This window comes from Epinephelus lanceolatus, chromosome 23 (genome assembly GCF_041903045.1).
Source record: "Epinephelus lanceolatus isolate andai-2023 chromosome 23, ASM4190304v1, whole genome shotgun sequence".
Taxonomy (NCBI): Eukaryota; Metazoa; Chordata; class Actinopteri; order Perciformes; family Serranidae; genus Epinephelus; species Epinephelus lanceolatus.
The window spans coordinates 7,550,417-7,574,746 of NC_135756.1; the positions used below are offsets into that span (position 1 = coordinate 7,550,417).

The 24,330-nt window shown below is 39.8% G+C and overlaps 1 protein-coding gene across 1 annotated transcript; it reads right to left on the reverse strand.

Moving 5' to 3' along the window:
- Positions 1-1,361: 1,361 nt before the first annotated feature.
- Positions 1,362-23,970, reverse strand: LOC117248910 (endosome/lysosome-associated apoptosis and autophagy regulator family member 2-like). Its single transcript, XM_033614133.2, has 22 exons — positions 23,738-23,970; positions 17,152-17,272; positions 16,763-16,952; positions 16,512-16,659; positions 14,569-14,658; positions 14,373-14,478; positions 14,119-14,268; positions 13,193-13,281; positions 12,205-12,385; positions 11,816-11,944; positions 9,348-9,438; positions 9,028-9,130; positions 8,725-8,862; positions 8,344-8,616; positions 6,424-6,597; positions 4,840-5,029; positions 4,668-4,764; positions 4,493-4,594; positions 4,260-4,386; positions 3,977-4,155; positions 3,070-3,232; positions 1,362-1,807 (listed from the first exon to the last, which is right to left on the reverse strand). Exons 1-22 carry the CDS (start codon positions 23,837-23,839, stop codon positions 1,736-1,738), a joined length of 3,015 nt encoding a protein of 1,004 aa, XP_033470024.2. The 5' UTR covers positions 23,840-23,970; the 3' UTR covers positions 1,362-1,735.
- Between the last annotated feature and the right edge of the window lie 360 nt (positions 23,971-24,330).

Genomic DNA, 24,330 nt, shown 5'->3' on the forward strand with positions numbered 1-24,330 from the left:
GGTAGCCTACTAAACAAATCTTGAGAAAGTTTTCCTTCAGGGACATAATTTACAGTTGAAAAAAGAAAGGTAATGAATTGCAACATATCACAATATATTTTATCGCGATACTCAGCATATCATAACTTTAAAATAACATTATAATAATATTGTATTGAGACTTAAGTATGTGATAAAATCATATCGTGAATTTTCTGATTTCCACCCGTCCTAGTAAATGCGATGGCATCTCTCACTATTTTCATTTTCACTTTACAAACCAAACGGAACAATTAATGGAGAAAATAATCAGCAGTTAATAAAAATAATTAATCAAATTGAGGTTCACCATAAACCAACAGTAAAATCCTGCTTTTACATTAATGTGTTAGAAATAATGAGATAATGATAATGAAGCTTTTACTTACCTAACATTTACAACCAGGACTTTTCCCTGTAATAAAGCATTTTACTGTGTGTTATCTGTACTTTTATTAAATTAAAAGTTCTGAATACTTCCTCCACCACAATACAATTCCCACAGACCTCCATAATGGAAGACGAGGTTGCATTAACAACAATTAACAACTCAAGTTAAAGTGTGTATTATCAGGAAAATGTACTTGAGTATCAAAAGTAAATGCAGATGGGACTATAGTTATTGTTTTTTTCTATTTTAGGTTAATAATGCTGATTATTTTCTTATTTTCTTATTATTTTTCTTTGATTTGTAAAAAAAAAAAAAAATATTGGTAAGTGCTGTCACATTTACCCAGAGCTAAAAATGACACTTTCATAATATTTGTTTGTCTAACCAACAGACCAAACCTTAATGTTATTAAAAATACATTAAGATTATACAATAATTACAAGAAAAGCAGCAAATCTATACATTTCAAAAGTTGGAACCATTAATTTTTTGCATGAAAAATTACTTCAACGACACGAAAGCTCTATGAATTCATACTAATTAATTTGGTTTTAATAAAAAGGCCAATAGAGGATGTGAAGGTATGTCATGCTGTGTGGGACGGGGCGCCATCTTTGAGGCACACGCTCCATCATCTCTATTATTGACATTAATGCACTCAGCCCAAAAACAAGATAGTTTAAAATGTCCAGGTTTGTGAGTGGAAGTGATGCACTGTGCATGAAATCCAGTTTTGGGTTATCAAGTTATATGGATCGATGATGTTTATTAGGATTAGTGTGTCCAAATACCATGGCATGACCACCGCAGCAGGCACAGGTAACGCAGTGCACCCTTTTAAGATGGCACCCCTGTTCAAAACATATAACATGCCCTGACGTCAGCTTAACATTCCTTATACCTGTCACACATGAGTCGTTCTGTGTATGAACTTGAAACATCCACATACAAATCCCAAAGTCAAACAGGACTTTAATAAAGGTTTGTCATTATTACATTGATATAAATACATGACTCAGAACAGAAAATACCAAATAAAGATACAAAACATACAAAAAACATTAAAAGCATCTCTCAGTTGTCGCCCTTGAACATCCATGGCGTTAAAGCAGGCGTGTGTTTCCTGTGTAATCTAAGAGTAAAAGCCTCTGTACAGTTAGTGCCAGCATCCGAGTGGCAAACATTTTCCAGTGAAAACTGAGGTCTGTATTGGCGCCCCCCCCGCTCACAATGAAGGGCGGGACAAAGGGCACATAAGGAGGACGGCGGTGATGGGCGCTGTCACTGACTGAGTGTTCCTCCATGATTCTCTCTGCTGATGTCTGTTTATCCCAGAGCCCATCGATCAGACTTGGAGGAGTTCAGCTGCACAGACTCGCAGCCGTCTCCACCCTCGTGCTGAAAGATACAGAAATTAATGTTATGTGGTGAATCTGTTACCACACTTCAAAACATATGTTTGACAGATGTACCTCTGGAGTAGTGTCATCTGATTGGGTGGTTTTCCACCAAACTGGCCTACGTATTAGCCATGCTAGCTGCATGGCTCTAGGGACGGCAACGTCAGTCTGTCAGTCTGGACTGAAATACCTTAGAAACTATTGGATGGGTTACCATGAAATCTCATACATATTGACGGTGCCTAGAGGATGAATCCTAATGATTTTGGTCATCTTTTAAATTTTCCTGTGGCGCCACCATGAGGTTCATATTTGCAATGTTTTGGATGAAATGTCTTGACTCAGGATAAATCCTAAAAACTTCGGTGATCCTCTGACTCAAGCCACTCCTCTAAACCAGTGGTTCTCAAATGGTGTGCCGTGATGCAAATCCTGGTGGGCTGCGGAACTTCACATTATTATTATTATTATTGCAATATTCAACTGCACCTATACAAAAAGTTATGAATGCATTTTTAATTGACTGTATCAGTATGTTGTCATAATAAAGAGGCAAACTCTACCTTAAAAAATGTCATTTAGTTCAATTTAATTTAATCTAAAAAACCTTCACGGGGGAACCCATTTGTCGCTGTTCGCAGGAGGGAATTATAAATGTGTGACACATCACATTATTTCACATTAATTCCCATTTAAATGGATGTGTTATTGGTGCTTTGATGTCATTTTAAAAAGATTGAAATGGATTCTTGAATCATTTTGGTAATAAATAATTCATGAGCAATGGTTGGTTGTCAATTGTCATTTGATATTAGTAAATAAAAAAACATTTATGTCATGATAAGAATGATAACACATGTTATAGAGGCTATTGTGCACAGATATAAATACAGGTGTGCACTGGGCACTGAAAACCACTGCTACAAAATAACACAAAGAAATTGTTGACATTTTAAAAAAACTAATTTCAGATTTTCAAGAGTTTGTACTATTAATTGTGATCTTTTGATTCTACTGGCAAAACTATCTGTGTCTTTCTGGTTTCAGTATCACTAGAAAACAGAAGACTTGACACTATGCGACTGAATGACTTGTTATAAGAGGTATTTTTTACAGTGTGCTGGCCACGCGAATACGATTACAACTGATTTGTCTGTTAAAATGTGTAGACACTGAATATGGGTGATGATTGGACAGAAGCGTGCAGCACATGCTCGGTCAACGTGCCTGAATACAGTTTGAATAAAGTCAAGTGCACACCTTGTTAGCGATAGCCCGCAGTTTCTTCAGTAGGGAGGGTTTCTGGGTGTAGACCACGTCATCTTCAGGCTCCTCCCCTTCAGCCAGAGCACAGCTGTCTGCAGCTGGCAGCTCGCACTCCTTGTTGGCAGACATCACCAGACGAGAGTACTTGTACTCCAGCCTGACCACAGACCACAGGGACAACGTCATCGTGAGACACTGTGTTATTAGGTACAGACAACATCCAGTGTGGAGGCGGTTACAGGCGAACACTGAAACTTTTTACTTGTTAACTGGAGAAGCTGTTGGCTGATGTTTTGTGAGAGTGGTTTCATCCCAAAAAATCAAGCTGTTCTTCTTAATTATAATTTAGGTAAATCTGAAATTTGGGTCCAAATTAGAACCAAATACAAGATGCCATAATGTCAGCAGACCATGTGGTGTCGTGTGGCGTTAAGTGATGGTAAAGATATGAACTTTGGCAGAACACAAGCAAAATTAATTGATTGAGGGAATTCCTTCTACATTTTATGGGCAAACATTTGAATATTTGAGGGTGAGGATCATTTTACATCCATGCTTTTAACAATCCTTAAAGAATTTGTCCTTCCAAAAAAAAGTCTTACAGAGAAACCCTTAAAGACCCTTTCTTTAAAAGGGTTCCTCAGAGGCGAATGGTCATTGGTCGAACCTCAGACCTTCAGGAAGAACCTTTTTAGTAACCGTTCTAAGACTGTAACTCTGACTATGTTTCTGAAACTGTAAATAAAACATGTGTACCTCTTAAGAGACTCTTAACCTTTACTCTCGCTGACAAACAGCTGCTGACATCTCTGCCTTTAAATAACAACTCAAGGTGATCTTAATGAGTATGTTGGCCTCGACTGAGATTGGCGGTAGTGTCTGATTGGGAGGCGCCTCTAACCTCTTATTTTTCTTCCAGAAATAGCAGGTGAGAGAGATGAGCAGCACGGCCACGAAGGCTCCGCCACCAACCCCGACCTTCAGCCACAGAGCGATGGCCTCACACGGAGACGAGCTCCTGGGAGGCAGCGACACACCTTTGGTGCACAGCCTTGGCTCGTTCCACACGTACAGAGTTTCCTGAGGAGAGTGGAGGGTGACAGTCGGAGAGTTTCCACATTTGTTGCTTGTGCAAGTTGAGGTTTGGCTTCATAAATTAAATGACAGAGCAGACACACATGTACCTGGATGCCTCCTTTGCACGCTCCCTCTATCCGGTGGTAGTCATCCTCAGTGCAGCGTGGACAGGCGCTGGAGCTCTCCCACAGGAAGTGAAACGTACATCCATCGCATGTTCCTGCAGGACAGGAGCTGCACAAACACACACACAGAGAATAACTAAATTCTTACACAGCATGTTGTCAAACATATAAAAACCACATTGTTGGTGGAGAGATCTAAACACATCGTCACTTACCTGGGTACAGAGAGCTCTCCTCGCTCAGACTTCTCGGGGTTACAGCGCACAGTGATGACTGAGCTGCGGCCCTGATCACATGAAGCTGTGACCTGCGCTGACCTGAGAGAAAACACAACACAGTTAAACCCACTAAAAACAAACGCTCACCCTGCCTCCATGTTTCACACTGTACCTGTAGAAGAAGTTGATGTCTGGAACGTGCTTTGAGTTCTCAGGAAAAAGATCCGGTTTAGCGTTCACGCCATCCAACACAGAGTCCACTGTTGCTCCTGGAAACAAATAAACATGTCAGAGACAACTTGCCCAGCTGATGACCACATACTGGGATTTACCAAGTGACGTACCGATGAAAGCATCTGCGAGACTGATGGACTGGGAGGAAATGGACATCCTGAAGCCCTGCCCATCTGCTGGGATGATGGTTGACTGGCAGATGAAGCTGTCCAGTGAGTTGACAAACTGAGCCGGGTCGCTCTGCTCGTCCTTGCTGGACACGTCAGTGACGTTGTCTGTGCAGGTGGCGGCTCTCTTCCCCTGTAACAGACAAGGACGTCCGGATAGCATCACTATGATCAGGCAGTTTCTATGGTTACGCCTGTTGTTTCTTTACACATTGTCAGTAAATCTTCAAAACAAGATATGGAAAATGTCAGTTTGTGTTGTAGCTGGAATATTTAATGTTGGGAACACGAGTTACGTTTTCCTTCTGATTTCTTCCTTTAGCGCTACTTGTCTGTATTTTATCATAATTTAAATATTTGGAAAACCTGATGTTTTCCATGTACACGGAGGGGGCGACAATTAAATTTCGTTGTGCAATCCCATGTTGAATAGTAACAATAATAAATCCTTGAATCCTTAAAAAAAACATAAATTAATCTAGACACAGCAGGCTTTAAACTTACAATTCATTAAAATAAAAATCCAACATTAAAAATCACTTCTCATTACTTGTATATTACAGGCGTTCAGATATTTGCATTATGCTCTTGCAAGCAGCGTTAGGAAGGTTACTTTAGGCAGGGCAGCTTTGGCTACAGCACATTTCATATTACAGGACAATTCAAAGTACTTTACAGAGCAATAAAATATTAAAGAATAATAAAGGATACAGATTTACAATAACAGAATAAATTAAAAAATGTAAATTATTTACCATTTTGAAAAATCGCCATTAAAAGAGAAAAAGTGCAAACAAGAGGTGCAAAAATAAAGATTATTTAAAATGTTGCAGTGCAGTTAAAATCAATAAAAGTATCTGAATAATAAAAATTACTGTGCAGTGCAAGAAATGAATAAGTATTTGATTAAATAAGAAATGTAATGGGTTACAGATTACCAGTTACCCTGTTAAAAACACAATATGTAATTCAACTATTTTTGGTGCTTAATCAAAATAATTAACTTAATTACATTTGATTATATTTCATTACTTTTTTTTTTTTTACAAATGTTTTGAAGCTGAAAAGTACTGAAAACATAAATTTAAACCACACAAAAGTACTCAGCACTGATTCCTGTCAAACTTTTATCAGAAGTTCCTCAACAAAAAAAAAAAAAAATTGAATGTTTTATTCTATATATGAGCTTTTTACCCCCCAAAATATATTCAGATATATCCCCATTGTATTTCCTAATGATTAGAATAGTAACTGTAACAGATTACATTTAAATTAATTTTGTCTTTAATGACAACTCTGTTACACATAACTAGTTACTCCCCAACACCGCATACAAGACAGCTAACCATGAGTGAAACAGCAGAATACATCTTGGCTCTTATTCAACCATTAACTCCACACACAACTGAAATTATAAAACATCCAGTTAAAGGAAGGTGAAAATAAAACAGGATAAGATGTAAAAGATATTTTCTGTAATGAATAAGAGGAGTCTGACAGATCTGATACCAACTACATGTGAGTTACCTCGTGGCCACACAGGCTGATGTTGAACAGGTGAAGGTACTTTGCGCCTTTCGAGGTGAAACTCGGCCCAATGGTCAGCGAGGCCACGTCACTCAGGGGGCTGAGGTCAAAGGTCAGCGTGCGGTTGTTCTCCGTGTGGGAGAAGGAGCAGTCGCTATAGCAACGAGAGTGTTCCTGAAAGAAAAGGAAACAAAGAAACACTGAACCTCTGGCTGGAAATCACAATGTCAAATGCCAACATCAATTTGACTGTCGAAAGGTGACGTTGATATTTTGTTAGTTTTAAGTTGTGTTGTGTCTTCCGACCATCTCATGCCGACATCATCTTGACCTAGAAAACCATCATTTAGTCATGAGGTATGGAGAACAAAAGACAATGTCTGCAAAACATCATAACGTCCACACAACCTGAAATTATAACATCGTTAAACATTTAAAATATCGTCAACGCGATTTTCATTCCGACTAAAATTTAACATCTGTCGACATACTGTAAGAGTCCAAAGTCTTTCTGATGTCATATCGACGTCCGGAGTCAGCTGGGGTAAAAACCTGTTCTTACTGCTTTATAAAAAGTAGTAACCCTTTTATTGCTGTAATTCACAGTAAAGTTTTTGTAAGTTAACGTGTTTTTTGTCACTGAAATAATCTTCCATGTTGTCTTTGTTAGCTGTAAATCAAGCCTACTGTAGCTGAGCACTTAAAACAGGATCTTTATAAACATTATCTCATCACATTTTAACCTCAACATTCTCCTACCCTGAGCAAAATGGACATTTGTCAAGTTTTCATGTAAAACTTTTTGTGTTTTATTTTCAGAATCATGAAGAGAGCTCCAAGTGGTTTCTATAGAAATGCTGATATACAAGAAAATCAAACAAATGCTGGTATTGTAGGGCAGGTTTCTCTCTCCTGTCTTACCTATTAACTTTCTAGTTACTGAGTTAACTATGAAAGGGCTGTGGGTGAGGTAAGAGCACGGGGACAGCATCAAGTATCATATGTCAGTTCATTTTGGTTTTGACCCAAACGTGTCTGTAGCACAGATTCAGATGCAGAATGCTGTTTTCTTACGCTTTGATCACACAGTTCCTGTCATATCCTCCTGAGACCCTGCGTCCTCATATGAGGACGTCACATGTTGAGTTTACTTGACCTTATACTTCATTCTTCTTAACTCAGACCTGTTGTCCTTGTTTGTGGACACTTTTTGTGCCATCTAGTGGTAGTAAGAGCACAGTACACTTATCTGTGTAAAAAGATGGCAGCCATCTCTGCAAAGTCAGTCTACAGCCAATCCCGACACAAACATGGACGCGGCCCAAAACCTGATCACATTTTATGGTTGAAACTTGTTTGTTCATGATTAATAATGTTTGTAGTTTGATATGGCAACAATTTTATTTTATTTTTCTTTTTTAAAGATTATTTTTGTGGGCTTTTGCCTTTAATGGATAGGACAGTGTGTGAAATGGGGAGACAGAGAGAGAGTGGGGGCTGACACGCAGCAAAGGGTTGCAGGCCGGACTCGAACCTGCTGGTTAGAAAGTACTCGTTTGCAGACAACGGGAATTTATTGTTGTCTCGTTTAAGGATGTTGGGACTTAATTATCCTTGACAACTTACCAGGTCCTACTGAGGCCAAATAGTTAGGAGAAATTAAAAATGCATACCAAACAAAAGTCTGGGTCTCAGGAGGATATATCAAAATTGGCCTCATTTTAGTCGTTTTGCTTTTGGTTCTTGTGAAGCGGCTTGTGTTTGGACAACATTTAACAAAAAAGTAAAAAAAAAAAAAATGTATATTTCTAAGTGTTGATAAAAAAAAAAACAACAACAATGTGTCGTTACGGTATACGCACCAAAATGCAGGTATCACATCAGCATCAGTATAAAAAAGCTGAGAGGAGGTCTCTCTACCTTGTTGCTGGTACTTCCAGGTCCACAGGCGACACACGCGTCCTGGCCGTAGGTGTGGCGCCCTGCCAGGTGAGTATTGGGCGGACACTCCTGGCACTGGTTGGTGTCTCTGTCGATGTAAAAACCAGCCGGGCAGGGGACACAGGAAGAGCTGGCCCGCTGGGAGTTCTGGGGCACCAGAGCGCAGGCCCGACATGCTGACGCCACCCCGTCCAGGACGTTCGTCACACTGATGGAGTACAGCTTCACCATGTCACCGACATACCGACGCACCTACACACAGGACAGGTAGAAACATATGTTGAGGTATAAATATGTTGTTGGTTAATTAAAGTGCCACATTTTGCACTTCCTGCACGCTTTATGTGTGAGTTTACATACGTCCAGAGCATGGTTAGTCCTCTGGAAGGCCCACGTATACGTGACAGAGGCGTTCCTGGTCATGCTGTGCGAGTATGACTGTTTATCCTTACTGCCTTCCCAGGACTCCACCACTGTGGTGGTCTTCCTGTTCACATCCTGCAGGGGGCGCCACAGTAAACAGTTGCATTACTAACCAACAAAATGCAGGACACTGTTATAAACTGGATCACAGTGACACTAGCGAGGCTACTCTGGCTTGCTGGTAAAATTAGTCACCTAATTACTGCCTGTCTGCTTCAAACACACAATCAAAGCACACACCATCATGAAGTAGAGCTCACAGTCACCAGAGCAGATGGTCTCAAACACAAAGGTCATCCAGCCAAACTCGTTGCCAGTCATCCCTGAAAGTGAGGCAGGGACCCTGCCACCGAAAACACAAACACAGGCAGAGATTTAGATGATGAAAACATAGAGATATGATATTGTTAAAGTGGATTTAAGCCAGCAGCTACATCAGTGATAACCTTTTGTTCTCTGCTAAGACAGCTCCCTTGATTTTCTCTTTCTGTGAAGTCTAAACTTAGATAGATAAATCAAATCTTACTGGGTCTCCCCAAAAAGACAGCACACACACTTACTTGAAGCCAGGCACATGCAGGCTGAGGATGAGGTAGTCATTATCTGAACTTCCTGCTCCGCTGCGTATGTGGTCCCCTGCAACCTCCCATCCTGCAGAACAACACACATGATACACAGACACAGTCTACCTCACTGATTTTGTATCACAGATCAGTGCACACATATGATGTCATTTTACTGCATTATCCTAAACTGGCTTGGATGTAAGAGTGGTGATTCTATACGGACAGAAATCTGTTTATACAGGTTGAGAGACAAAACTCACCACAAAGTCAATTTAGTAGTTTGCTCTGGAGCTTTTGAACATATCACATGATCTTCATCAACAGAAAAGGTTTTAGATGTTCTTAAATTGCTCAGACAAAATGGGCTTTGAAATTGTCCTTGACAAATGGAGAATGACCATTTGCTGATGAGAATCATGTGATTTGATGAAAAGCTAGTTAGTCAGCTGGTTAGTTAAACAGTTAGACAATAGACAGACAGACAGACAGACAGACATAGATAGATAGATAGATAGATAGACCTTGTGACAAGACTGCTGTTTTAAAATGTTACAAAGGTTAAGAATGAACTTTAAAGGTCAGGTGGGTATTTGGTCAGTTAGTTAGTTAGCTGGTTAGTTAAACAATAACAGTTGGTTAAGTTGGTAAAGTTGGTTGGTAATTAAAAGGTATTACGTTAATAGTCACTATTTATCTATTTAGTTAGTTAGATGGTTAATTGTTAACAGATGGTTAGATGTCATTTATTTACCTACTTACGTAGGAAGTAGCCATTATTTGGTAATCAAACTGCTTAGTTTAGTTTGTTAGCTAATTACATTTTTGCTTACTTATACAAGTAGTAGGTTGTTGGTTAATAGGTGGTTATATTTTGTTAGAAATTAGAAAGTAATTATTTCTTAATCTATAACTAAGTTTAGCTAGTTAGTTCGTTAGTCAGATTGATTGATAGTAGATAGCTGGTAGTTAAATTTTTGCTTAATTACTTAAGTAGGTTGTTAGTTAGTTTAGTTATTTAGCTAGAAATAGTAAAAGTATTATTTTATTATCAATTGCTGAGTTCGGTTAATTAGTTCGTTAGTTAGTACTTACATTTTTGCTTACTTAAGTAGTAGATTGTTAGTTAATAGGTGGTTAGATTCATTAACCAAATTAGAAAGTAATTATTTTGTAATCAATTAGTGGGTTCAGCTAGTTAGTGAGTTAGGTGATACGTTTATGATATATTTTTACTTACTTACTTACTTTGGTAGTAAGTCAGTGAATGGGTGGTTAGATGTTATTTAGCTAGAAATTAAAAGGTAAATATTTCATGATCAATTGTTCAGCTGGTTAGTTAGTTAGTTAGTTAGAGCATCTAGTTAGAGCAGTTAGTTAATTAGAGCATCCAGTTAGAGCGGTTAGTTAGAGCATCTAGTTAGAGCAGTTAGTTCGTTAGAACATCTAGTTAGAGCAGTTAGTTAGTTAGTTAGAGCATCTAGCTAGAGCAGTTAGTTCATTAGAGCATCTAGTTAGAGCAGTTAGTTAGTTAGTTAGTTAGAGCATCTAGTTAGAGCGGTTAGTTAGTTAGAGCATCTAGTTAGAGCAGTTAGTTAGAGCATCTAGTTAGAGCGGTTAGAAAAAGCATCTAGTTAGAGCAGTTAGTTAATTAGAGCATCTAGTTAGATCAGTTAGTTAGTTAGAGCATCTAGTTAGAATAGTTAGTTCATGAGAGCATCTAGTTAGAGCAGTTACTTAGTTAGAGCATCTAGTTAGAGCAGTTAGTTAGTTTGAGCATCTAGTTAGAGCGGTTAGTTAGTTAGTTAGAGCATCTAGTTAGAGCAGTTAGTTAGTTAGAGCATCTAGTTAGAGCGATTAGTTAGTTAGTTAGAGCATCTAGTTAGAGCATCTAGTTAGAGCGGTTAGTTAGTTAGAGCATCTAGTTAGAGCAGTTAGTTAGAGCATCTAGTTAGAGCAGTTAGTTAGTTAGAGCATCTAGTTAGAGCGGTTAGTTAGTTAGAGCAGTTAGTTAGAGCATCTAGTTAGAGCGGTTAGTTAGTTAGAGCATCTAGTTAGAGCAGTTAGTTAGTTAGGGCATCTAGTTAGAGCATCTAGTTAGAGCAGTTAGTTAGAGCAGTTAGTTAGTTAGAAGCAGCTCCTACCTGCAGCGTTGCTGAGACCTCATCTAACCAACAAAGAAATGTCATGGTGGTTTTGTCCTGCTGATTACAGGGAATGTTTCTGTAGATATACAGTATGTTTGGATGTATAAGGATGTTTTAATGTGTTTCTGTGGGTGTACGCACTGTATGGTTGTATCTGTCTTCCAATGCAATGCCAACACACACACTGTGGAAACAGTTCCTTCTTTATAAGGGCGATCATATTTCACATATTTCATTCCAACTCAAATGTGAACTATTTCGTGAGGTGTGAACATTTCCTTCATGCCTCAGTGACAGCTCAGGTGTGATTGTGCTCACCATTCATGTCGTCACATTTGGAGTTGCCAACATTGAAACAGGAAGTCTTCATGTTGGAGGGCAGCACGTTCCACCACTTATACTCGTAACCTAACACCGGCTCTGTACCTGCAGGGCACTCTGTGCACACTGGTACACACAAACACAGGCACACACAAAAACACAAAAGCTTAATTTAGAGACAACAATGTTCGTGTCCTCCTGAGTAAAATGTTATGTCTGCACATGAACCATCCTTTCAAGAGTGGATAATCCAGCTGGGCCACCTCTGTTTGGATGTTTATTTGACTTTCCTTAAATAAGTACAGATTAAAAAGCTCCAAATTATATCAATACAGCACCGGGACTCTGGTAACAATACTGTACATGCCAGGTGTGTGCAGGTTTACCGTAGGTGCCATCTGAGTGGGTTCCAGGTGGGCAGGGCAGACAGGTGGAGTCGTTGCTGTTGTAGTAGCCGGGGTTGCAAGGAGGGCAAGGCTCTCTCTGCCCTGTTGCAGGCAGCTCTATGGCTCCCGTGATGTTCTCTACACAGATTTTTGGCTCCACCCAACGATACAACACCTGCGTCTGTAATCGACAAAGCCACAGAGGTCAGGGGCTTTACTCTGCTCAAATTAAAAACAAATATAAATGTACCTGCAGTAATACAGACTGAGACACCTAAAGAACAAACAATGCCATCAGCTAAAGAGTGATGTGTTTCTTTTCTGCTCTTACTCAGCACTTTCAGAGATGTGAATCAAAACAGGCCAAGGTTGTGGACAAGTGCCAAGGAAGTTGACTTTGGATCAGATGACATGCAAAGCTTTTCATTATTTCCGTTCCGCTCATCACATTGTGTGACTTCTCTAGTGTCTGACACAACGACCTGAGTGAGCCGATAAAACCTCTTCGCCGTTTTTAATCAATTTAAATGTAATGCAGTAAAAGCAGGCAGCATTATCATCCTGTATGAATGAGCAGTGCTTTTAATTTACAGATGAATACATTCAGACAGCATGATTCATTATTATTCTTCTTATATTAAGTGTTAACATAAAGACAAACAGACTTCTAATGCTGATCATATTTCAAATATAAAACCAATCATGGGAGTTTTTCTCATTAATGTGTTGTCAAAAGTGTTTAGTTGGATTATTTTGGTTTGTTTGGGTGCTTTATCATAGAAATTCAAACTGAAAGCAACTAAATTTTCAACAAATCTTTGACAACTTCTCTAACATGACCTTAAAACTTTCTGCTTAATCGTTTAGTGTATGTACCTTTAATTTAAACCCCATGAGAAAGAGGGTGTGTTTCTGTGTCTGTCCTTGTGTAGTGAAAAGGTGAGGATGTGCGTGTGTGTGAAATGTGAAACGTGTGGATGCCGCTGACCTTCCCCTCGCTGTCACAGGCGGTGTGGATCTGGAAGTAATCCTTCTCTGAACACGGCGGCCTCACCTTACACTCTGCCCAGCCCTCGTCTAGGAGAGGAGTCAAAACCACAGAAGGACGAAACAATGATGATCATGCAGAGAAAATATGTACAACCAGAGTGTGATGATGGTAAATCACATTTACTCGTATGTTACTTTACAGAGGAAAATGTGAAGTCTTAAGGTTAACACAAAATATTATACAGCAAAGTTAATCTAAGAATAGGAACACTTGTCTTTATCTGGACACATTTTCCCCACAAATACAACATGCTAACATTATTAGCACAAGCCTATGGCATTTTACATTGCATAAATTAGCCTAGTGGCTAGCTGACTTTTTCCTCTACTCATATGAAGCCAGGGACAACAGCAACATTTAACAAAGACACTGTGACAAAATTTGGCTCCATTACAACTCACAAGGTTCACTGACAAAACAACTGTCTTATACTAAACACGTTTTCTAAACAAATATAACATGCTAACGTTATTAGCACAAGCCTATAGCAAAATTCGCCTAGCGACGAGCAGAGATTTCCTCTGCTCATATGAAGCCAGGATAAATCACACACACAAGACTTAAAATGCTATTTCTGTGGAGGCTTTATTGTCTTCACAATGAAATGGTTTCAGCTTACAGAAATCGACAGGAGGTCTGCATCACTGTGACTTGTAGTTACATTTCTGGGGAGGTGCACATCGGGCTACAGCGTAGGGTACTACGTCGCTGCAGAGCCTATGCCTTAGGTACAGCATCGATTTGATTCCCACATTAGTCCTTTACCCCCTTTTTCTTTACCACTTTTCACTGGATATGATTAAGCCAACAACAGACAACTAGTCTGAGTGTGAGCTGGATTCCATTGTTACATGTGTACATACGTGAGTAGTGGTGCTCAGGGCACGGTGTGCAGGAGGAAGCTCCCTTTATGGAGAAGGTGTTGCTGGGACATGGCTGACAGGAGGAGGAGCCTGGGGCCGAGCTGAACCAGCCGGGCCGGCACGGGAAACACTCCGATGTGTAGGCTACACCTGGACATATATATATATATTTATGATTCATATCTGAGAAGTAATCTTAAGAATTCATCCCCACTTGTTACATCCGTCATAAATGTTTTATGTGTTTTCTTTACCTTCTATTTGGATGTTCTTGAGCAGCACAGGTTTGACCATCTTCCCTCCCACCAGGATGCCTGTGGTTCTCCAATACAAGATGTTGGTACCGGACTTCAGACTCACCTACAAACAACAACAACAAAGAACATGCACATAGTGAACACACAAACCATAATACTGTCCCTAATAACACAAGCAGAGTCAGATACTTACTGTGTGTGTGTCCCATTCTCCATTATTGGTGACTTTAATCCACTTCTGGTCATCAGTCTGGGCCATTTCCTGACACTGCTCGTTCTGGACCTGAACACATGTCGACATGGTAGCTATTAGCCACAAAAAAAAAACCAGTTTTCCAAACAACAGCTGCTGCCCCTCCCTTAATTACATTACTGTTACTGTGAACTTAGGTTTTATATGAATTTGAGGGGAAGGAGTTTTGGACACAAGCCTCCACCCTGAAATGACCATTTGTATATCAGTTACTCGCCGTGGGTTTTGTTGAATTTGTGAGACCTGAGACCTTCTTGAAGAAGTGGTCTTGGTCTGGTTACAAACGAACTCTGGTGCGGTTCATTTGTGGTGAGAACGTGTTTCGACCTGGATGTGAAGCAACTGCAGTCACATGACACATTGTTTGGGTTAAACATGAGCATGTTACAGTCCTGGAGGATTATTAATGTGCACCTCCTCCTGTACTGCCTTAATATGCACATTCAGCACATCCAATGCATCAAAACATTGTTTTCTAGTTGGAGCCGCGCCTCGTTTTCAAACTGTATGCTTTGACTAAAATGAACAATGACAGCAATATAGTCCACGATGAGCAGCGCTAAAATCAACCTGCGTAGTTGTCCCTCCATTGTGACGTTAGAAAGTGTCACATTTATCTTGCAAGTGTACTCTTCTCCAACGTTTGCTTTACTTCCTGGATTTTTCCCACAGGGAAATTCTGACCAATCAAGAGCAGCTTTCTCACACAAGGCATTTGATCTGGTCCTCTTGTAAATGCTGCCGTGAGAACACGAACCAACTCTAGGCAATTATGCAACTTTGTGACAAAATTAATCCCTGATTCGGACCAAAGCAAGTCAACTCTAGGTCTGAAAGCAGCCTAAGTTTCACTTTTATTTCAGTTCCCCGTCAAAAGGGTCTGTCTGTTTGGGAAGTGCTGAGCATACGACTGGATAAATGAGACTTGGATTATAAGGCATGAGTTGTCTGAGAGTTCGTAAACTGATGTTTTGATATAGTTTTGCTGTTGTAAACGTGGACCCCTATGACTTAAATTCACCAAGAATTTTTTCATGTTTTTGGCTTCTTTGTTCACTGTGCAGGCATGCAGGAAGTTTTCTTTTTAAATTCAACGTAACACAGGGAGCGAAACTGATATACAAATGGTCATTTTCGGAGTGAAGTATTCCTTTTAATATACTTGTAGCTCAAAATATCCTCATCTAAAAATAGTTTGGTATTTTGGGAAATATGCTTAATTGCTTTCTTAAGGAGTTCGATGAGAAGCTCAATACCACTGTCATATTTGTCTGCTTAATATGAAGATGCAGCGAGCAGCCTGTTAGCTTAGCGTAGCACAAAAGATGGGGAGACAGCTAGCTTGTCGTCACCTTGAGGTTTCCAGATGCAACTTTTTGTTCTTGTACAAAAGCAGTTTTTGTACAAATTAAACAAGATGTGATGTAAATTTTACCGAGCTTTGGAGATGCTAGTGGGTAGATTTTGTTACCTTTGGACAGAGACAGGCTAGCTGTTTTCCTCCTGCTTCTTCATGCTAAGCTAAGCTAGCTGGCTGCGAGGTGTAGCTTCATATTTAGCTTACAGACATGAGGAGTGGTGTCAGCATATTTCCCAAAATGTCTGACTATTTCTTGGATTTATTCTTTCTTTTCAGAGGGAAAAGCTTCTGAAATAACATTTCGATGATCAATGTATTCTCAAACTCTTCTTACTAAATAACTTGGACTGGGCAGTTTATTACTGCAAATTTTACAGACTGTTCAGTGAGGTCTGGGTTGATTCCTGTGGCATATATGTAATAAAAAACCCTGAAATATAGATAAAGAGGAACGTCAGAAGAAGCTAATATTAGCCTGATATATTGGGGAATGTATATATCAGAATAAATTAGAGGTGCTTACATAGAACTCAAAGAAGATGTTGTTGTCAGGGTACTGGTAGGTAAAGGAAACGGAGCCTTGTTTCTCCAGATGGACAGCATAAACCAAAGACACTGTACACTCGTCACGGTTTGACTCCAGATACACACCCTGCGGCGTCCATGATGAGCTGCAGCACGGACAAAACACACTCAGCAAAAAAGGAGAATGGCTGCATACTCATCTCCATGGTAACTTGTGGGAATAGTGGCGTTTGTGAGTGTCTGTGTCACCTGTTACAGGCCTGAATGTCCTCTCCATTCAGCCCGGGGTCCAAGAAGCTGGCCAGGCTGGTGAAGCCTGCAGGGATCGCGTCCCATTGGTCAAAACGGAGGCCACTGCCCAGCGAGTAGGAGCCGGCTGCACACGGTGTGCACTGCTGCGTGGCCATCTCTAAATACTTCCCAGCTGGACAGGAGAAAGCTGTGAGACGGTGAGGGAGGAGAGGGTCATTGACATGTGATTGCGCACACAAAGATATGAACACACACAGAAACAGAAACAGACATTCTGATCAACAGGATGCAGCAGGTGCGGCTGGGAGTCACCTATCTGGCCCACCAACCACCAGGACTGCAGCTCCACAACGCTGTGCCCACTCACACACACACTCAGTACTTACAGCAGTCTGTTCCTCTGGTCGGAGGTGGAAGGTCTGAGCAGGAGCCTGGATTGAGAGGGATGGCGACCCTCCATCGTGACCCAGTGCTGTCACACTCTGTGTACTGGTAGTAGTAGTCTGTCTGCAGAACACATACAGATACACACACAGATCAATACACCACCCAGTGAACCATTTTGGTCAAAACTGAAATATATCATTACATTTTATACAGGCATTCATTAGTGGTGGGGGAAAAATCAATAGTATTGCAATATTTTTGTGCGGCAATCATATCGTTACACGGACGCCTTTTATTATAACAATAATAAATATTACAAATACATATTAAACTTCTGACAGCCTAGTTTTTCTTCTGCTTTGACAACATAATTTGCAGTAGAAAAAAGGTAATAAATCACAATATATTTTAATGCAATACTCAGCATATCGCACCTTGTTTAAAATCACAATATTATTGCATTGTGACTTATGTATCGTGATGATAGCGTATCGTGCATCCTCTGATGATTCCCACCCCTAATGTTCATACGTTCATGGTCCCCAGAGGATAAGTTCACTGATTTTGGTGATATCATGACTTTTTTTTTCTCACGCCATCAGTTCAAAGTTTCTAACTTACAGTATTTTGGTGTATGACCAAATACCTGCAGACCTAATGACATTCCCATCAACCTTAGCTGTACTTCGTGTTCAGTGCTCATTAGCAAATGTTTGCATGCTAACATGCTAAACTAAGAGGGTGTAACTGTGGCTCAGCATGTTAGCATTTAGCTCTGTGTATAGCCTCACAGAGCTGCTACCATGACTGTTATCAAACCAGGACCTGAATATGCATAAATCTTTTTTTTTTTTTTACATTATCAGTACTGTTAAGCAAATCCTCCCCACTACAAATACACACTCATACACACACTCAGACACATGCTCAAACCCGCTCACAGGTCTTCATCTCCAGTCAGTCTCAGAAACACTTTTTTCAGTAACACACAGCCCTGACTGAACTCAAATGACTTTTTTTGTGAGCATGTAGCTGATTTAATTTGAAAACAAAAGCTGGTTGCCAGGGTAAAAGTGGTGGCTGACCCTGATTGCCACGGCAACCAAACCGCTGGACCACTAATGGTCCATTAAGAGCAGGCCAGCAGGTCGTCGATACAGTGGCTTCTTTTCAAGGCCTGCTGGTTGTGACTTCATGCTCATCATCTGAAGTGATTGAACATTCATTCAGAAGAACATTTTGTCCCAAAGCAAAATATAATGAAGAGCCTTTAAACTCTGTATAAACAGGAGCTAGAGATAGACAGCTAACAGTGTGTTCAGTACAAGAGCTGAGTTTTAGTTTTTTTTTTTAATCATCTTTTTTAACCGATACATTACACGTTATAATCTTTCTGGTTTCAAGGTATTTTTTTTCTTCACCAAACTGCCTCTGAACATGTTTGTTCTGTTTCTATTCTTCTATCATATTCTATATATTATTATGTAATACATTATCTATCCTTTGCTTTCATAACTTCTGTTAAAGCACTTCATTTTTTAGAAAAATCCTAAACAGAAGTAAAAAAAAAAAACTCCTGCACACTGTGTCGCTTATTATTTGCTCATTTCATATTTATTTATTACAACATTTTGGTCTCAACAACCTTCCTTGGGTACATTATTTAGACCAAAATATTGTATTAAATAAATAAAAAATAAACCAGCAGCAAATAGTGTGCGCGGAAGTTTCTATATATGCACTTTATTATCTAATTTTGGGAAAGTGTGAGACTTTGTTTGAGAAGATTGATACTGCTCTCAACCTGTACAGTAAATATGAAGCTACAGCCAGCAGTTGGTTAACTTAGCTTAGCTTAGCGCAAAGACTAAAAACGGGGGAAACAGCTAGCATGTGTCGTTAATGATTATCGCTATTTGATATCATATTTTTAGCCATCGTGGTATTTAGATGTGGACTTAAGCCTCAGTACGTTGTGTGTAGTGCTAATTAATGTTCGTATGCAAAGACGCAAAACAATGTTCCTGTCAATTATCAGCAAGCTAACATTTAGCCCAAAGCGCTGCAGTTCCTAACTATGGCCTCAAAGAGCTGCTAGCATGACTCTATACGGTTAAGACTTGTCATTCAACCAGGACATGGTGCTGCATAAATCATTTTGTATTTATCATCACACCCTCATTGCAATAAATACAAACACAGACAAAGGCCTATCTTAGGTTAACATAACTTAGCTTAGCTTAGCTTATCTAAGTGTAAAAATGGGAAATGGGGCAACAGCTTGTATGTGTCCGAAATAATTTTTGCTATTTAATATTATATTTTTACCCATAATGGTATTTAGATGTGGACTTTCGTCTCCGATGTACTTTGTTTTTAGTGCTAATTAGCAAATGTTTGCATGCTAAGATGCTAAACAATGTTCCTGCGAAACATCAACATGCTAACATTTAGCTCAAAGCACTGCAGTGCCTAATTACGGCCTTACGAAGCTGCTAGCATGACTAGACGGTTTAGCCTTGTTATCCAACCAGGATATGATGCTGCATAAATCATTTTTTATTCTTTACATCATCATATCACACCCTCACTGCTACGAATACAGACACAGACATGTTAAGCTTAGCTTATTTTATCTTAGCTTAGTGTAGCTTAGCTTAGCTTAGTTTAGCATAGCATAAAGACTGGAAACGGGGGCAAACAGCTAACATGTTTCTGAAATGATTATTGCTATCTAATATTATATTTTTAGCCATAATAGTATTTAGACATGGACTTTAGCCACAGCTGTACTTTGTTTTTTAGTGCTAATTAGCAAATGTTTGCATGCTAACATTTAGCTCAAAGCACTGCAGTGCCTAATTAAAGCTGCCTCACAGAGCTGCTAGCATGACTGTAGACTGTTTAGCCTTGTTATCCAACCAGGACAAGACCCTGCACAAGTAAATGTTCTCCTTTACATCATCATATCACATCCTCACCACTACAAATACAGACACAGGCAAAGGCTTATCTTAGCTTAACTTAGCTTAGCGTAAGGAAACAGGAGAAAACAACTAGCATATGTCTGAAATTATTACTGCTGACATTATATTTTTGGCCATGGCGGCATTTAAATGAGGACTTTAGGTATTCTACGGCTATAAAAATGATGCAATGGTGCATTATGATTTTACCTTTAATTAAATAAATGTCAAAGCCTCTAAATCAGTTTCCTATTTTATGCATATCTTGCAGAATTATGGCAGCAGTAACCCATAGTACAGCTTGGCTTGTACTTTTAATGCTGCTTCCTTTGAGTCCAAAGCCTGGCTCTGGCAGATCTCCATCTCCTCCCCCGAACCTGCTGTTCAACTAGGCAGACAAACCATCAGAGCACGCAGGCAGCTGGCTGCAGCCGAGCTCTGACATCTAAGTAGCAGCTAATTAAACTGAAACAATCACAGAAATGACCTGAGACGGGTGTACGGGGGAATTAATCAGAGATGGTTTGCAGATGCGAGGTGTGTGCGACACAGATAAACTTGAGCTCTGTCAAATGGCTAATCTGCTCAATGCAACAACAAAAATGGCCATTCATGCTGCACCCCCCTCCCCCAACACACACACAAACAAACTGTGGATTGCCATGTGAGGGAGCGACCACTTCATAAGCATGTAGCATGGCAACCTGCACTGAGATTCACCTGCTGTCCCTTTCTGTGTAGGTGGACAAACAAGAGGGCCGGTTCGGTCCTAATGTGTTGACAGAGGGGGGAAAAGGTGAGACTGATAAAAAAAAGGACACGGGCTAATGTGTTCCGCTGGTCTCCCCGGTGACTCACGCTGGTTGTCATGGAGACTGATGGGAGGAAGAGAGGGTGGGGGGGGCAGGGGATAAAATTCAACGCCATGACGAGCCATCCTCTGAGTCAGGAGATTATAGGACTGGAGGTTTTCGGATTTGTGCAGACAACAGGAAAGATGGACTCTAATCTTTTCAGTCTGCTGATAGCTGATATTTAAATGTTTGATGCCAAAAGCATCTCTTGTGTAACGACAAAGATTCACCTGAAAACTGTTCCTGTCGAGACGGAAAAGTATCTGAACCTGCATTTAGACCATCACAAGACAGCTGGCAAACTTTGACCACATTCAACTGAACATATCGTTTATTTTACACCTTAAATATTACATAACTGCCTATGGTTTAAACTTCAGGCCCACATAACATCACATATATTGTTCTGTTTATTCTACAGATCACAGTTACCCTGGTCTCTTGTTCATTCTGCACACTTGTTTATCTTTACATCTCTCCATACACACTTTTACTATCTGATTGGATGCTACTGTTGTACTGGTACTTACTGTGTGCAGTGCATTAAAGTTAAATGTCATCTAATCTCATTCAAATAATATTTACTGCTCCAGATGGTTTAGCAGCTCCCTGATGCATTTCAGAAGTATTGTACATGTATTTGCTAACTTTAGTTACTCCAGCCAACAAATCATGATGTCATATCAGATGAAAATAAAAGTCTATTGATCCCTGAGGGAAATCCACAGGCTACTCAGCAGATAGTGTATAAAACAATTACAATCAGCCCGATCTTTACCGGCGGCAGCATTAAGGTTAACGTACACATTGACGCACCAATAATTATGATTCAATAATATATTATTCTGAAATGGGAATACTAAAATACAGTGGGGAATCTTCCTACAGACGACCACAGTTAAGGAGTGGCTAATTACATGTAATGAGTTATGTAATTAAATGACAAAATAAATCTAATTGTATTCAGTTACAGCTACTGAGAAAAAAGTATGTCATTAATCTTTTGTCATGCAGGAATGTTTTCTTCTGATATATTTTGATGATATGGGTCATTAAAGTCATTGGGCAACACACTCTCACTTCGACCTCGTCACATATTGACGTTTGGTCATGGACTTTCCACATCCACATATGACGTGCAAGGTACCCTAGGTGTGTTGGTTGTTGACGTTCTGGAACACCATGTCAAGTTCTGCCTGTTACATGCATTGTCTTCTTTCAAAATACACTTCTGATTTCACAGGAAATCTATAGTTTACATACAGTCTCTTTCAAAATAAACACAGTACGTTGGTTCGACATTGCAAATTGATGTTTTTTTTCCTTCAACAACAAACACACCTGGATAGGTTTAGGAAAAAAGAACAGGGTCTGGCTTTATAATCTAACAGGACACAAACACTCCAGTCGGACTTTCACCGCCTTAACTCCCATCCTTGTCCCGCTGTTTCCCCTTGACACCACCAGGTGCTGTTAAAACTACAACAGCAACCAGCACCGTATCATGCTGATGTTAAAAGACGCCGTTTTTCATTGGTTTCTGATGCCGGATTTTGATGACTTTGGAGTGAGAATGGTTCCTGTTTTTCACTCCTGTCGTGCATGCTTGCAAACAGTTTATTTTTGGCCAAATTTTAAATGAGACACACAGAATAAAGTGATCTTGATAAAATGTCACTATTTTAAACTCATGTTTTTGTTTTTTTTTTCCGACAGAAGCATTCGTCGCACACGATGTGTCCAAGGAGGACCATCAAATATTTGAAATTTACAATGATAAATTCTGTTTTTACATTTTCTGGTTGTGATAAATGGTGTAATTTCTGCAATATTTGAAGAAAATATTTCTTGTTGGTCAAATAAATACAAAATACAACCATTTAATTCGTATGCCCCTCCCCTAAGCCAAAACAAAAAGAAAAAACATGAGTCCCTTAAATAAATTTTTTTTTTTAATTAATTAAAAAAAAAATAATAATTCTTTGTCATAGTCCCCTTTTTGCACCTCCTCCCCCATTAGGCTATAAATAACGAACAGTCCCTAATTTAAGGGACAAACAGGAGAGTGGTATCAATTTTCTCATCTAACGTTTCCTTTAAAAGAGAAAAAAAAAGGTTTCCCAGAATAGTTTTATTAAATCTTGGATGTTAATTTAAATTTCACCTAAACAAAAAAAAAAAAACACACTGTGTTAAGAAAGATAATTAGCCTACATCCTATAACATCCTCACTTCGCCTCTGGGCTCCATAATAAAACTGGATAACAAAAGAAAGCCCCTGATAGCTCTGCTCCAGTTCTCCCTCCTCCTCAGCGGGCACTGGTGGCCCCGGCTGGCCGGCAGCAGGCTGCCAAAGGCGGGATGGAGGCCAGCAGACAGCGTCATCTCGGTATATGGAGCGTCTTTATGGTCAACATAAAGCGCATTATAAGCCGATCAGCGACGTGCAGAGGACCGTGTGTCCTCACATAGACCCAGATACTGTTGAGTCAATGTACAGCTGGAAAATAACCTGTTGTGATTTTTACTGTGCATTAGGAGAAGCATTGTGGAGCAAATGTGGCTGTTTATTCTTGCATGCATGGCCATTGTCTTGACTGGATCACGGCATTATGACATGTGATAATCAGTAATTCCTACATGAGAATAATGACGTAAAAAGACGTTAAAATCCTGATCTGATCTGGCCTCTTAAAACGCTTCTTCACACTTGTAGTTTGAAGTCAGGACATCTAATAATGATGATAATGATAAAGCGCACTCACCTCATCGCACGGCCGCAGCTCTGCGGACACAGCTGATGTGTGAGCGGTGATGATGAGTACCAGGCAGCGGGGGAACCAGGAGGCCCACACCTGCTCCCGCATCCTCGGGTCGGATCACAGACAGCCGGCGGTCCGCTGCCTGGAGCCACAAACATCAACCAGACCGAGCGGAGCTGTGCCTGTCATTGATGCGCCTGCCTGTCTCTCACTCACCCTCCACCGCCTCCACCCACTCCTCCATCAAGGTAGACGGTGTATAATGTGAACTTCCGGTCCTAGCTTTCAAATTAAAACTGGAATAAAGTGAGAAAGGACAGGTTGTGGCACAGTGTAATGAGGTATTCTTATTCTTTTGTTATTATGCTTATGTCCTATTATTCTCATTAGTAGCTTATTATTATTTATGATAATTTACTAACATTATTTTTCATTTTGCAGACTTTTTTCAACAACCTGTTTATTAGGTTTTCAACGTTATACCAAAAAAAAAACCCCATAGAATACCAAATGTGCCTTTTCTTTAAAATAAATACATGCACGGTGAAAAGCTATATAAAAGCAACTGAAAAATTATAACACACTCACTCACACAC

Excerpts from the sequence above, each read along its gene's own strand:
- LOC117248910 (XM_033614133.2), bottom strand. The coding sequence starts at position 23,839 with ATGCGGGAGCAGGTGTGGGCCTCCTGGTTCCCCCGCTGCCTGGTACTC. Across the intron at positions 14,659-16,511 it reads ACATCTTCTTTGAGTTCTAT|GTCCAGAACGAGCAGTGTCA; the intron begins GTAAGCACCTCT and ends ACATGTGTTCAG. Across the intron at positions 3,233-3,976 it reads TTCTGGAAGAAAAATAAGAG|GCTGGAGTACAAGTACTCTC; the intron begins GTTAGAGGCGCC and ends GTCTGTGGTCAG.